Below are 13,516 nucleotides of genomic sequence, written 5' to 3'. Positions count from 1 at the left end.
GTAAAAAGTTGATTCCTTGTCTGTTTATAATCCCCTTTCAAATACTGGAAAGGGCAATGACATCCGCTTACAGCCTTCTCTTCTCCTGGCTGAAAAAACCCAGCTCCCTCAGCCTGTCTTCATAGGGAGATGCTCCAGCCCTCTGATCATCTTCATGTCCTTCCTCTGGACCCTCTCCAACAGTTCCACATCTTTCCTGTATTGGGGGCCTCAGACCTTGACACAGTACTCCAGATGGGGCCTCACAAGGGCAGAGTATAGAGGACTTCTTCTGCATGTATTTATTATCCTCTAAGTCCAAGCCCTCTACTGCCAAACTTTTAACATAAATAACAAGAAAACTTAGAGAAAAAGCAGGTATTATCCACTGAAGATACAGGCTCCTCATGAGGTTGTTTGTGTTACATAAACTTTCAAGCAACCTGGATCCCTCAAAAAAGGGATCAAAAAAAGGGTGCAGAATGCATTACCTCCTCAACTTTGTTATAAGGCACCTTTTATTCTAGGCCAACAGACCAGTTTATTATGAAGAAAATGAAACAAAACATCTGCATGTGTCCTCAAGCAGAAATCTGTATCTATAATCATGGACAAACATTGGGAAAAAGAAAACTGGAAAATTAAGGGGCACAATTTTTCATCTCTCTCAAGCAGGAAGGAAAAAAAAAAAAAAAAAGAAAAACTCCACAGTGAGCCAGGCCAGATCAAACATAAGGAAATTTCTATGCACAGTTTTTCTGCATTTTTATCTCACTCCTTTTGAAAAAATTTAGTTACTTACACAGTTTTGAATGAACACTTTGAATGAAAATAATTTCCTTTTTCTGCATTCTCTCTCAAGTCATTTCTTTAATTTTTCCCATTCTTGTACTATATGTTTCTCAGCAACTCCAGCTTGCATACTTTATCTTTTCTTCTTGCAACATTACATGGAAGAGAGCAGAAAGGCCCACAGTTCATGCTTGACATATTTAATTCTCCCAATACAGGCAGAGGACAGGAAATAATAAACAATACTGAAAAGCTGAAGGATCTACCATGAGTTTTAAAAGACTGCAGCCACATTTCTGGATGACTGCCTTAACAGAACATACTGTCCAATCAACAGCATACTCTAGGCAAAAAAATGTTCAGACTTTCTGACAAGAAGTTTCTCTGATTTGTAGACATCCTGCAGAATTTCAAGTCTCCAATAAAAAAATCACAGACATTTCACAGTAATAGATAAATTAACAAAAATAACAACATTCAAAGTAACAAAATGAATGTTTAGTAATGGAAGAATTAAAAATCCCATTTCCTCAAGCATTTCTGTTTTATGCTCGACTGATTCACGTTACAGTACAAATGCTGACCAAAGTTCTTCCCCAAAGCCAATTCAAGATTTCCCTCCTATAAAAATTCCTCAACAAGGAACAAGGCATACAGTAATGTGGCAACCTCTTCTTCACTGCTGAATACCTGCATATTTTCTTCCTACACAGAATCCTAACACAACCTGCAGGAATGTAAGTCCTTCCTCTCTCCCTTGAGTGATATACAGTGAAGAGGAATGGAAAAGGTATGGATGCAAGAACATTGCATTCTCCTTCCTATTGGAAATCCAAACTAAAAAGCTGTAAAAATACAGCATTACACAGTTTGACAATGGCATTATTTTTCTACCTATAACATAAATTCATAAGCTGAAAAAAAATCAGATTACTTAAACACTTTTAACACACCTTGATGCTTTACTTTTCATTTTTAATTACCTCAGGAGAAACAAGCTAATAGTAAAATAGAAGTGTTATAATTCAGCTTAAAACTGTAAGTCGAAATAACGGTTCAAATTATTCTGAGGCACATACTGTCTATTTCAGTGTCCTTTTCTAAATACACACCCGCAAAGTAGCAATGCTTGGTTATATCAAATTACTACTTCCAGTTCCCTAACAATTTGTACTGTCCGCTGAAAATCCCTTTTATTTCAAATGTGACTGGTAACTTGGAGCCAGAACATAAACCAAAGAAAAAAAAGTTACCTAAACCTCTTAAAGTATGATTAATGAAATTAAAAGTATCCACACAAAAATAAAACTCAGCAATTTTGTCTCAGTTTGAAAACTTTATAGTCCTTATCCAGGAATTAATCAGCTAAAGCAAACCTTTTCTCTGTTCTAAAAAGGGAAGGCAAATGCACTTCTAAAGCAAACAGGCAAAGTTAATATATTTGACTATCACAATTAATGCTGAAGAATATGGTATCCTGTGTATCTGCATTATTTAGATAACATATAGGTAGCCTGGCACACACAGAATTCATTATCAAAAAGTACACGTTCCATATTAAATCTTTTTGTAAGCACCCGTTCAGCACATTCCCAGCCTTAGCTTATCCTCACCAAGATTTCCATCCTCGACTGTCAGCACCACTTCATCCATCAGCAAGGCCCGGAAATCCAGCTCTTCTTCACAGCACTTGGCCTTCAACGCTCTCAGGATCTCCTGCTGAGGGTAATCTTCTCTGATGCGACGGTCTGTTAAGAACCACAATCTGGGAGCAACTGAACTGCACATCGTGGACTGTTCTTGCAACCTTCAAGGTTTCTTTTCAATGGAACTTCTAGATGGTGGAGAAGATGAGACTGTTAGAGTACACAGGTTCCTATTCCCCATGTTCCCCACTGTCCTGAGTTCTATCGTTTTTGTACAAGTCAGTCCTTTTCAAAAGACTCACAACCTCCAAGTGGAAAAAAATGTCTATGCCTAATCTGTAATTGAAGTAACAACAGAAATAAATCCATTTACATTCAGTGCTACTTACTAAATGCTAACCTCAGCTCCTACCCTAGTTTCATCCATAGTAAATACACATTTTGACAATTACTGGTAGCAGCAGTGCCATTCTTCTTTCCTGACAGTACTGAGGCATGAAAACATTTTGAATGGCCATCTTTGAAGGCAAGAATTCCACCTTTTAGAGTAATTCCTTACAACTGTAAATAGCTCAGTGCTTCCCTAAGTACCATTAAAACACCTGTGGCAGAACTGATACATCCTTTCACAGTATACAGAAGACAGATTACACCAAATCTTTATAATAGGAAAATATCCCAGACAAAAGTGCATTAAAACAGTAACTTCCATGGTATTATTTCAAGATGGATTCACTCTTACAAATATTTCACATCTACTGAGAAATACATTTGATGTTAGTCAGAACATTACTGGAGAGCCAATGGAACAAGGAGCATCAATATAATTATAAGAATATTAAACACTAATATACATACCTAAAAGCAAAATTAAAGATTGTATCTACAAAAGGGAAAACAACCTTTACAAATAAACAGCACTTACAAATATACAAAGCATGCTTCAAATTAGAGAACTTCAATTATGTTAGAAATGATAAACTGCACGGTGGCGTGTCCCTTGATTTGAATCGAGGATTTGTGTTGCTTTTTTTTTATTATATTTGAAAATATTTTAAGAGCTGTAAAACAACTAAAGGTATATTAACGGACCCAAAAAAACCCCAAATGTTTGCATTAAGCAAGGAAACAAGCAACAAAACAACAACCAGGAAGCAGCATGGCATAGAGAAAAAGAATTCTGGAGAAAACCAGAGCTGTTTTCTGCCACACATTTTAAATCTTCCTGCTAAATGAAGAGAGAAAAAACACTTTTTTCACCAATACGTTTTACCTGATTTTTAAACAGAATTGAACTGTGAGACCAAAACAGGCAATTTCCTGGTAGTCCTAATGACAGGACATGGTATCAGAAGATACAAGCACAGACAAGACCTCAGGTATACAACTACCTTCACTTAGTATTTCAAAGAGTTTCTAGTAGGTATTTTTTCTGTTGTTCACACATGAAGCTTCTGCAGCAGGTATTGAGGCAAAAGGGTCATTTCTACAATCACAAGAAGAGATTCATTTTTAAATTCAAAAATACATTCTTTTTCTCTACTAGCAAACCTATTTCTTAAACAACAATGAAGAAAAAAAAAAGTTTTAAGTGGTCACTTTTATTCCTAGTACCAAGAATCACAATGGCAAAAAGCAATCTCTGCATACTCCACAACTAGTTTTCCACAGCTTTGCTGAACTAGAAACAAAAATAAAGCCAAGCAAAAAAAAGCTCTTCCTACTAATAGACTGAAAGAAAGCAGAAGCTAGACAAAAGCAATCACAAATGCAGACCAGCCCTTGAGAGCAAGCAAGATGCTCAAATGACAGCAGGATAAGGAGTATTTGGTCCTCCCAAGGAAAAGAGCACAAGGGGGAATAGTCTGTAAAGCATACCTTTTGTATCACAGTTGTTTGGTATTTTTTTCCTTCAAAGCAGCTGAAAGCGAAAAAGGCAAGATGGGTCTTGGGCTAGCAGCAGGAGATAACTGACAGATCCTGCCTCATTTTTTGGCTTTCTAAGTATGGTAGTTCACAGAAAACTTTCTGGCACTACTACATCGTTAGGTAAGAATTTGGAGAAGATATATTTTTCAAAAACTGCACCATTACTACACAGTTCAGAAGGTTTCTACCCTTATTTCATTTTTGCATCAACAACTGGCAAGACAAAACAGCACAACCTACCATCTCTGTTTTGAAAAGCAGCAGTATCTAGCAGGATAGCACAACTCATCATGAAAAAAATCTACAGAACAGAGAGAACATAGAAAACACACTAGATAGATTTTCTGATTATTAAAAAAAAAAAAAAAAAAAAAAAAAAAAAAAAAAAAAAAAAACCAGAAGCCATAACAGATCATCAAGTCTACTGGTCAGTATGTTTTTTCCCCTTTCTCTTTCTCCTCTTGGTACTGATACTAAAATTGCTAAGAGTTTTCTCACCCACAATGTTCTCCCCATTTTCACTTGCTATTAAGCCTTGATTTCTTTGCCAACACAGACCTCCTCTCATTTTTCTTAAGTCTCTCTTATACGTGGCCACATCTGTATGTCCTAAAATCTACACAGACAGCGCCATCACCTCTCTCTGGCTACCATTTCAATGCCTTCTTTAAAAAAAAAAAAAAAAAAAAACCAACGCAGAAGGGTTAGAAAAAAAAATGAGAGAGGGTCAAAAGCACGGAGGTGGGTGGGGAAATGGAGAGCGGGAGAAAGAGGCAAAATGGGAGAGGGGGAGGGTGATAGAAGGACGGGGAAAACTAGGGGGGAGAGGGTGAGGAGGTAAGAGCAGAAAGTGTGAAGGAAGGGCGTGGGGGAAAAAAGAGAGGGAAAGGAGGGCAGAAAAGGAAGGATGGATGAGACTGCAGGAGATAAAGAAAAATGAGGGGAGAAGGAAAGGATGGAGAGAGGGAGGGGGGACAGAGGAAAACAAAGGAAGGTGAGGAAAGGGAAAAGGGAGAGGAAGGCAGAGGGGTAAAGGAGGGAGGGACCAAGGGAGGGAGAGGGGAAAATCAGGAAGACAGCAAGGGAGGGAGAGGAGAAATCAGGGAGGGGAAAACAAAGGGAGAGGAAAACTGAGAGGGATGGAAGAAGAGGGAGGGAGGGAGAGAGGAAAATGGAGGGAAGGAAGGAGGGAAATAAATGAATAAGGGAAGGAAGCTGGGGAGGAGAAAGGGGAGGCGAGACTAGAAATCAAGGAATGTGTAGGGTGGGTGAGAAAGGAATAGGGTGACAGCAGGCAAGAATGGGAAATGGAGGGCAGACAGGAGGGAAAGAGAAAAAAAGAGGTGGTAGGGGGAGAGAGAGAGAAAGGAAAAATGAGAGTGGGAAGGAGAGGAAAAGAGGAAAAAAGAGAAGGAGGTAGAGAGGAAGGAAATTGGGGGTGCGGGAGGGAGACTGGAGAGGAAAAAGGGAGGAAGGCTGGACAGGGTAAACAGGGAGGAAGGCTGGACAAGAGCAAAAAACATGGAAGGTGGGAGGGAGGGTGGATGAGAGTGGAAAACAGGGAGAGCGGCAGGGAGAGGTAAAAAGGAGAAGGCAGACAGGAGGGAGAGAAGAAAAAAGAAGGCAGGTGGGCGAGCAAAAAGGGGTGGGCGGGTGAAAGCAAGGGAGGAAAAAAAAGGAGAGCTGGAGGGAGGAAGGAGAACATGGAGAGAGGGATCGAGAAAAAAGGGGATAGTGGGAGAGAGGGGAACAAGGAGAGGGAGGAAAAGCTCAATGGCAAAAAAAAAAAATGAGGGCAGGAGGAAGAGAAAAAACATGAGGGAGCGAGAGAAAGGAACAGCAGGAGCAAGGGAGAAGGAGGGAGCAAGGGAGAGTGAGACAAGAAACATGAGGGAGCAAGGAAGAGAGACAAAACACAAGGGGGGGAGGGAGGGAGAGAGATGGCAAGGGAAAGTGGGTGAGGAAAGGAGGGGGCAAGGGAGGGAGAGAGAAAGAGACAAACTAGAAGGGAGGGAAGTAACAACACAGAGGAAGCAAGGGCAAACGGGGGGAAAAGGAGAAAGTGAGTGAGGGAAGACAGAACCAAGGGAATGAGGAAGCAAGGGAGAAAGAAGCCACGAGGGAGAGAGCTCAAGGAATAGCAGGAGTGAGGGCGGGAGGGTAAGGAAAGGTGGGAATGAAACAAAAAGCAGCATATGCCTCTTTCCTACAAGTATTTTTTTGAGGAGCTACAGCATCAGGAAGACTTATCCAGCTATCTTAACTATCCTATTAAAACAAGCAAGCCAATCCAAAATGCCTTGATTTGTATTTACCGCTCTCCTAACACTTTATCTCACTTCTTGTGAATCTTATGAAGTTTAATAAATGTACATATTAAGTCTCCTATTTCATCATAAGGCAGGTAGGAAGCAACCTTAAGCCTGCAGATAAAGACTAAGAAATTCACTTTAAAGCGAGCTATAAGACTAGTCAAAGCAGAAACAAGTAATCCTAAATTTAGCATCCTCTTAACCAACACCAATTTTTTTCCACTAGGATAAATATCCTCATCTGTGGATCTAGGATAAATATCCTCATCTTACCTCACCTCTGTGTTCCTATAAATGGTCTCTACCAATTTCAGCCTGTCCTTATAATCTCTACTTTGAATTCGTAGCAGTTTCATGGAACACAAAATCTTCAGTTTACACTACTGGGTTAAACCTCCTAAAAATCCCTCCCACATTTTTTAAGAAAATGGTCTGTAAGAAGAAAGCTGGCCTTATAGTCAGATGCACAACAGAATTATGCTCTTGATCTGGATGTGGTCTCCACTATTTTTTCCACGAAAACCAACTTCACCTACCTCAATCTAAAAGCCACAGCCTGATACAACGTTGGGTGTGCATGAAATATTTTCTAATCCATGCGAACATCAATTGCAAAGTAAGCATAGTACATATAAAGGGAAGAGCAGATGTTTAAATGTCTTCTACAAGACGAACAGTTCAAATGCTTTTATCTTCCAGTAACTAACAAATTTAGAAAATGAAAAACAACAAGAAAAAAAATAGACTTAACTGCATAAAACAGATTATAAATAAAACAGCGGCATCTAAGTTCTACAGTAGAAAGCAAACTGTGTCTAAGACTAGCCAAGCAGTCACTGCTGCATCTGCTTCAGAGAGATGCTGAGTGGAACAGATTCTTAGCAATTTATGAAGAGAATTGATGGAACCTCCACTTTGAGCTGCAGTATTGCTGCACTGCTTAAGCGAAGTTCATTCTGGCATTCACACAGCAGTTTCTTCTTTTACCCATCACATGCAAACGTATTTCCTCCTGCACTCCTTGAATCTGTAATATACCTTTTGCAGCTGTTGTGACAAAAGCAGTCACCGTGCTTCTTTTCTACTTTGCATCATAGCAGAATATATCATACTGACATAGTAAGGAATTCATCCAATCATATCAGCAGTCCAAACAGAGCTGGAAAACTGAAAACCACTCTTTTTCCCTTGAAGGAGTCTCTTCTTCACACAGACATACTTAAGACCTGTCTCCAGGAATTAGAGATTTGGTTTCTCTGTTCCATTTAGTCCTTGTGCTACCTTCAACACCAAAAAGCTGAAGGAGAAAAAAAATGTACTAGTTTCTTTTTGATCGTGACATTTTTTTCCCCAAAGGTAAAACAAGGAATCAATTGTCAGGATACACTAATTCATTTATACATTATTGATAAATGTGTGATGTTCAAGGTATCTAGTTAAACAAGAAGATTGTTCTATGTCCTTTCTATTCAAAACACAAATACTCAATACATTTCTATATTAATAAACTTTGGTTGTTCCTTCCCTATGGGAATTACAAATGTTTTGTATCATTAGAAATCAATGCTATTTAGTACTATCTATCTCAACTACTTAACTTGTTATCTGATGTAGCTCTCTCCCATTGCACACAGTGATCTGGGAAACAAGTTATTGGAACAATTATTATCACCACCACCTCCCAGAATCACCTCTTTTTTAGTCCTTGTCTGAGACTCTAGGCTTCAGCTACAGCATAGCACTGTTCAGCTAACAGATTAGGTTTTACCTTTCTAACTGCTGAAACCCATAATCTTAGATTTAGCATACCATTAGGCACACCTAATCCCTATATTTTAGATCATAATAAAAATCTTAAGGAAGATGAGAAGAGCAAAAAGTGACAGTCATGGCTGCCATAGGAAACAGAGAAAAAGGAAAAAATTAACTCCAAGCACTCATCTCACCACAAACAACAGTGCAGTCTCACATTTATCGTTAATGCACACACCTCATTGCTTTTTTTTTTTCCCCCCCCACAGAATGGCATTATTTGAGTTGGAAAAGGGAATTTTGCTTTACTTATCATTTACTTATTTACTTTATCATGAATAAGCTAAGAATTGAAACTGTGCACATACTTTCAATAAACCAATTTTCTCTACCATTACAGCAGTTTCTAGAATGCTGTTTAGAAGGCTACACCTGAAGATGATGAAGGCATTAGAACAGTTGATACTCCTAAGTTACATTAACGGTGGTACCTCAAGGTACAATTACAATGAAGAAGTTAGATACACCTATGACTATTTTGAAAGTAATGCCTCTTATTTTATTAGGTTGGCCCACAATATCAGAGGCAGACGGCAGTGGTATGGCAGTAGAGGCTGAATTTTCCCTCAAATATTCCATTATATTTTGTTGCTGTGCAACAGACGGCAACTGAGGGACAGCCTGTCAAAATGACATCTGACATGGAAACATGTATGAAGCAAAGGTATGTCACTGAATTCTTCCTTGTGGAAAAAATTACACACACACACACTCCTTGCTTGCTGAATGTTTCTGGAGACCAGAGAGTGGATGCCAGCACAGTGAGGCACAGGGCAATGTGCTTCAGCAGTCGTGACAGCAGGTAACCTCCACTGGTGCAGATTTTTACAAGTGCTACATGCAGGCTCCTGTTCATTGCTGCTGAAAATGCAGCTAATTGTGATGTAGAAAAAGTGTTTTGTAGCTAAGAATTTTCTCTATCAAATAATGTTATTGTGCTCTTTGTATCTGTTGGAGTTTCCGTAGAAATAAATAGGAGGCATTACTTTCAGAGTGAGCTTTATAGATCAGTTAATTAGTTAACTAAGGACTGTATGATGGGTCAGATGCTGCACATGTCATAAACATCTATCTCACTGTAGTGAGAATAGAGTATATAGAGATAGCAGGTTCACATCTCTTTCAAGCATAAAGAACAATTAATTCTGTTCCCCACAGAGACACCAGAATAACAATTATCTAAAATATCTAAACACTTTAGGAAGAAATATTTATGGTTGAATATAGAGAGAAGACTAACATCTTAAACCACTTCTAAAATTGCTTTGTAAAAACAAACCCAAAGTAAATCAATTTATTCCTGACACTGCTCCTCCATGGTGATGCTTAAGGACAACCTCAAGAAAAATTCTTGTTTTGCCTACCAGAGACTAGTTTTCATAAAAATGCCACATACTTGTTTGAGCATCTTTGGAGAGAACCGATTTTTAAAAGTGAAAAATCTGAAAAGCTAGCATATTTTTTTAAATGCATTTTACATAAAATATTGAGCAGCTGCAGTACAACTCACCAAGCCCTGATGCATTATCATCCACCCTCTGAACATGCCCTAGAATTTAAAGTCACTGCAAGCAGGTAAATCCCAAACACACCACCCTGAAAGCATTAGGCATATTCACCTCCCTTCCCATGCCAGATTTGTAGACTGCAAGAGTCATGGGATACGGAAATGTATTAATCACTCTCACTCTTTTTCAGCACAATCCCCCACTCCCCGTGACTGGCAAATGCAGTCCTTATGGTGGCGCTCACCTGCTCTTCCCTACCTTTGCACTGGGTAATGTTAAAGATGCTAGCATAGCAATCCTTCTAGGCACAACTGCCTATAAAATGTGGACATCCACACCACCAGCTTTTCCCCACATACGTTCAAGCATGCAAGTAGGTGGTAACATTCTTCATTCACACACCCCAGTGTCCTAATCTCCAAGGAATAATCTGCCCTCTTCCCTCTATACTACACAGGGCAACATCAGCTGGTCAACAGTGGTCAAGAACAGCTCTCTCTCCACTTCAACCTTAGTTGTTTGGTTTTTTTGTTTACAACAGGCTCACAGATTTTTCACCCCCCTCCACTGTGTGCACACATCCATGCAAATAAAACATTTCCTCCCACATCAGCTGTTTTTCTGAAAGAGAGGTTCTTCCATCTCTGTCCAGGTTCCTCTGCAGTGTGGTACCGCACACTCTGCTCCTCCTGATCTGTGTTTGCAAGCCTGTTCGCCCTCCTCCCTTCCCCCACCCTACTCTCAGTCTGTGCATGCTTCTCCTAGTGCCTGTGGTGGGGGAAGGGAGACATGCACTGCATCAATGAATGGACTGAAAAGACTTACCCGAAATTGGGTGAGGAACCAGCAGCAGACAAAAAAAGATGCCAAAAGATAAGCGGGTGCTTCCTTCAGTGTGCCAAGTGCTGCTTCAGTCTCAGGTCCTTTAACGAGGTCACGTGTCTCCGTAAGCACCCCTTTTCCTGAATCCACTATTACTCAAAAAGGGAGGGCAAGGAAGCCTCCTGGATGCCTCTCTACACTGCACTCCAAATATACAAATAAAGCTCCCTCAGCAAGCAACGAATAACGTTCTCCTGGTACTATAACAGGCAACGTCTAGCCTATCCCTTAAGGAATAAGGTAGATTTCTGTGGGATGAATGGACCTAAAATCCTAAGCTGTACTCCCCTATGGAAGAAGAGGGATAGGAAAGAGGAAAAAGAATACTGGTGGAAAGTAGTAGTTCTGTATGTAATTCCTTGTGTCTCAACTTTCTCAGGACTATATCCTAAATTAGTCTGAAGACACAGACACCTAGGAAAGAAAGAGAAAGATCCCTATTAGACATAAACATACAAAGACATACAGTAAACAAATTTCAAAGGAAGAGAAGGCATTATGCAAGGCAACAAGCAGAACCAAAAGAAAAAGATCTGATTAACCACTTAGGCAAAATGTGCAACTTCAAACAATTTCCACAAATACAATATCACACACACCCATTTTAATGGGGAAGGAAAAAAAAATTAATAAACTTCAGCAGTTTGTTAACTTACTGAGGAACGTGTACTTAAAGATAAATCTGGATCTACACATAAAACATGAAGAATTGTTTTAAAATCTAAGAAACACATTCATGCTTATTTGTGGGAATCTTTAAACACCACCCCCCAGAAGATCATTTAGAATTCAAATATGAAGACTGCAGAAAAGTACATTACAGAGCAGAAGAATAATCCTGTTTAATAAGCTGTTTAAATTCCCGAAATAAAGCATAACAGTTGCACACTTTTAAGATGGATATCCTGGTAGATCCTAAGCCGTCAAACCACCAACATAAAATTAGTTCTTTAAACGTAAGAGGAAAAGAAAAAGAAAACATTTTAAAAAAGAGAAGAAACCTAGTTGTAAAGATTTCATTTTAAGTCGCAACGACAGACACACACTCCCACCTAAATCACGTGAAAAGCTGTCCCCAACAGACGCAGATTTTCGCATTCGGGCACACGGGAGCGATTTTTGCCCCACCTCAGTGGCAGCTTTATACACACCAGCGCGTGTGTGCACGCACAAGGCGTGCAAGAGAAGGGCGTGCAAGCATTGAGAGGAAGGCAAGACGAGAGCAGACCTACCCCAACACGTACATGCGGAGCACGATCCGACCACAGAAAGCGCGGTGCACAGGACCCGCGCCGCCTTACAGCTGGGGAAGCACGAGGTGCAACCACCCACCTCGCACAGAAAGACCCTGCCGTGAAGCCACCGAGCCGGTGCCTCGGCTGGCCTGCCCGCAACGGGCGCGGTTGGAAGGCGCGGACAGATCGAAGTGCTGCCTGCTTCGGCGCCCCAGGATGCACAATCACCACAGGCACTGCGCTGCGCGAGGCGGCGGGCGGAACGATCCCAACCCCCCCAGACACAGAGGACCCCACCCCCGGGCTCACATCCGCTCAGCCCGACATCTCACCCACCCCGTGTGCTGCAGAGCCCGGGCTCACGCGGCCCGCGCGCCCCGCCGACGCCCGCTTCAGCGCCGCCCGCAGGGCCGAACAGAGGCCTGGGCAGGCGGCGGCACGATGAGGGCTGCAGAGAGACTCGCCCCTTCCTCCCCCTCCTCGCGGACAGCAGTCACTCAGAGGAGCGGACCTAAAGGGGAGTGGGCTCAGCCTCCGCCTTCTCCCTCCTCGGCCTCCCTCCTCCCCGCGGCTGGGGAGAGAGGACGGCCCGGACCGGCTATCCCCCGCACCTCCGCCCCCGCGGTCGCCGCTTCAGCCAAAGAGCGAGCGCCAGCGCCTCCCGCGCTCTCTCCCGCCGCCCGACTGACGGATAAATTGAAGCGGCGGCGGCGCTAACGGCCGCGTACGGCCGGGACAAGCACAGAGAAGGGTGAGGCGAGGCGCCGCGAGGAGGCGGGCGAGGCAGGAACGCAGGCCGCGCGCTCCCGCCGATCGCCACGCGCGCACCCCACAGGCGCAACGGCCGCCACTGCGGTTGCCGCACCCGCACGGCGGGGCCTTCGCCCCGCCCCGCCGGCGGGCACGCCTGTGGCGATTCGCACCGCCCCCCGGCTTCCGCGGCCCGGCGACGACCACCTCCGGCAAGCGGCTTCCCCTTCGATACGCTTACGTCTACCCCAGGCCAGAAATGCGGTCTAAGCGCGCTCGCAGCGTTGCAGCCCAGACCAGGGCCGAGACAAAAAGGGCTCCGGCAGTAGTGGCGCGGCTCTGCCCAGCCTCTCCCGCAGCTATGTGAGGTACTTCTAGCCAGGCTACTGTGTTCCACGGCTCCAGCTGCTTGCTCTCAGGGCGGACGTGCCAGTTGTACCCTAGCACTGCGGGGTACTGGCAGCACGCTGCAGGTTAAGCAGTGAACGTCAGGTGGCATGACAAAACGTATGATAACTATCGTGCTTTTCGCGGCTGCTGCTTCACGTGGTACCTAGAGCCAAAACCTTTGTCCTTTGTATGGCAGATAAGCGTGTGACATATCCCACACGCTACTTGCCATACATCATTATGTTTGACATAACCAGTATGCCACCTGGGCTGCATCATCC

At 42.5% G+C, this 13,516-nt stretch overlaps 1 protein-coding gene across 4 annotated transcripts in view; it reads right to left on the bottom strand.

Annotated features, from left to right (window-relative positions):
* RIMKLB (ribosomal modification protein rimK like family member B) overlaps nt 1-12,179 on the bottom strand; it is a 39,983-nt gene extending 27,804 nt beyond the window's left edge. Inside the window, exons 1-3 of one of the 4 annotated variants that reach the window (XM_042810928.1) lie at nt 12,093-12,179; nt 10,804-11,274; nt 2,385-2,605 (exon numbers count right to left, since the gene is read on the bottom strand). In XM_042810928.1, coding sequence (XP_042666862.1) covers nt 2,385-2,559 — 175 coding nt within the window. In that variant the 5' untranslated portion in view covers nt 2,560-2,605; nt 10,804-11,274; nt 12,093-12,179. Of the gene's footprint in view, nt 1-2,384; nt 2,606-3,808; nt 3,904-10,803 lie in introns of those variants that run through there. The other 3 variants (XM_042810927.1, XM_042810926.1, XR_006167432.1) reach the window with 3 other exon arrangements.
* Between the last annotated feature and the right edge of the window lie 1,337 nt (nt 12,180-13,516).

The sequence above is a fragment of the Centrocercus urophasianus genome, unplaced genomic scaffold (assembly GCF_019232065.1).
Source record: "Centrocercus urophasianus isolate 14NV4802_14NV808 unplaced genomic scaffold, USGS_Curo_1.0 seq_12, whole genome shotgun sequence".
NCBI classification, from domain to species: domain Eukaryota; kingdom Metazoa; phylum Chordata; class Aves; order Galliformes; family Phasianidae; genus Centrocercus; species Centrocercus urophasianus.
This window is presented reverse-complemented; position numbering and strand designations above follow the sequence as displayed.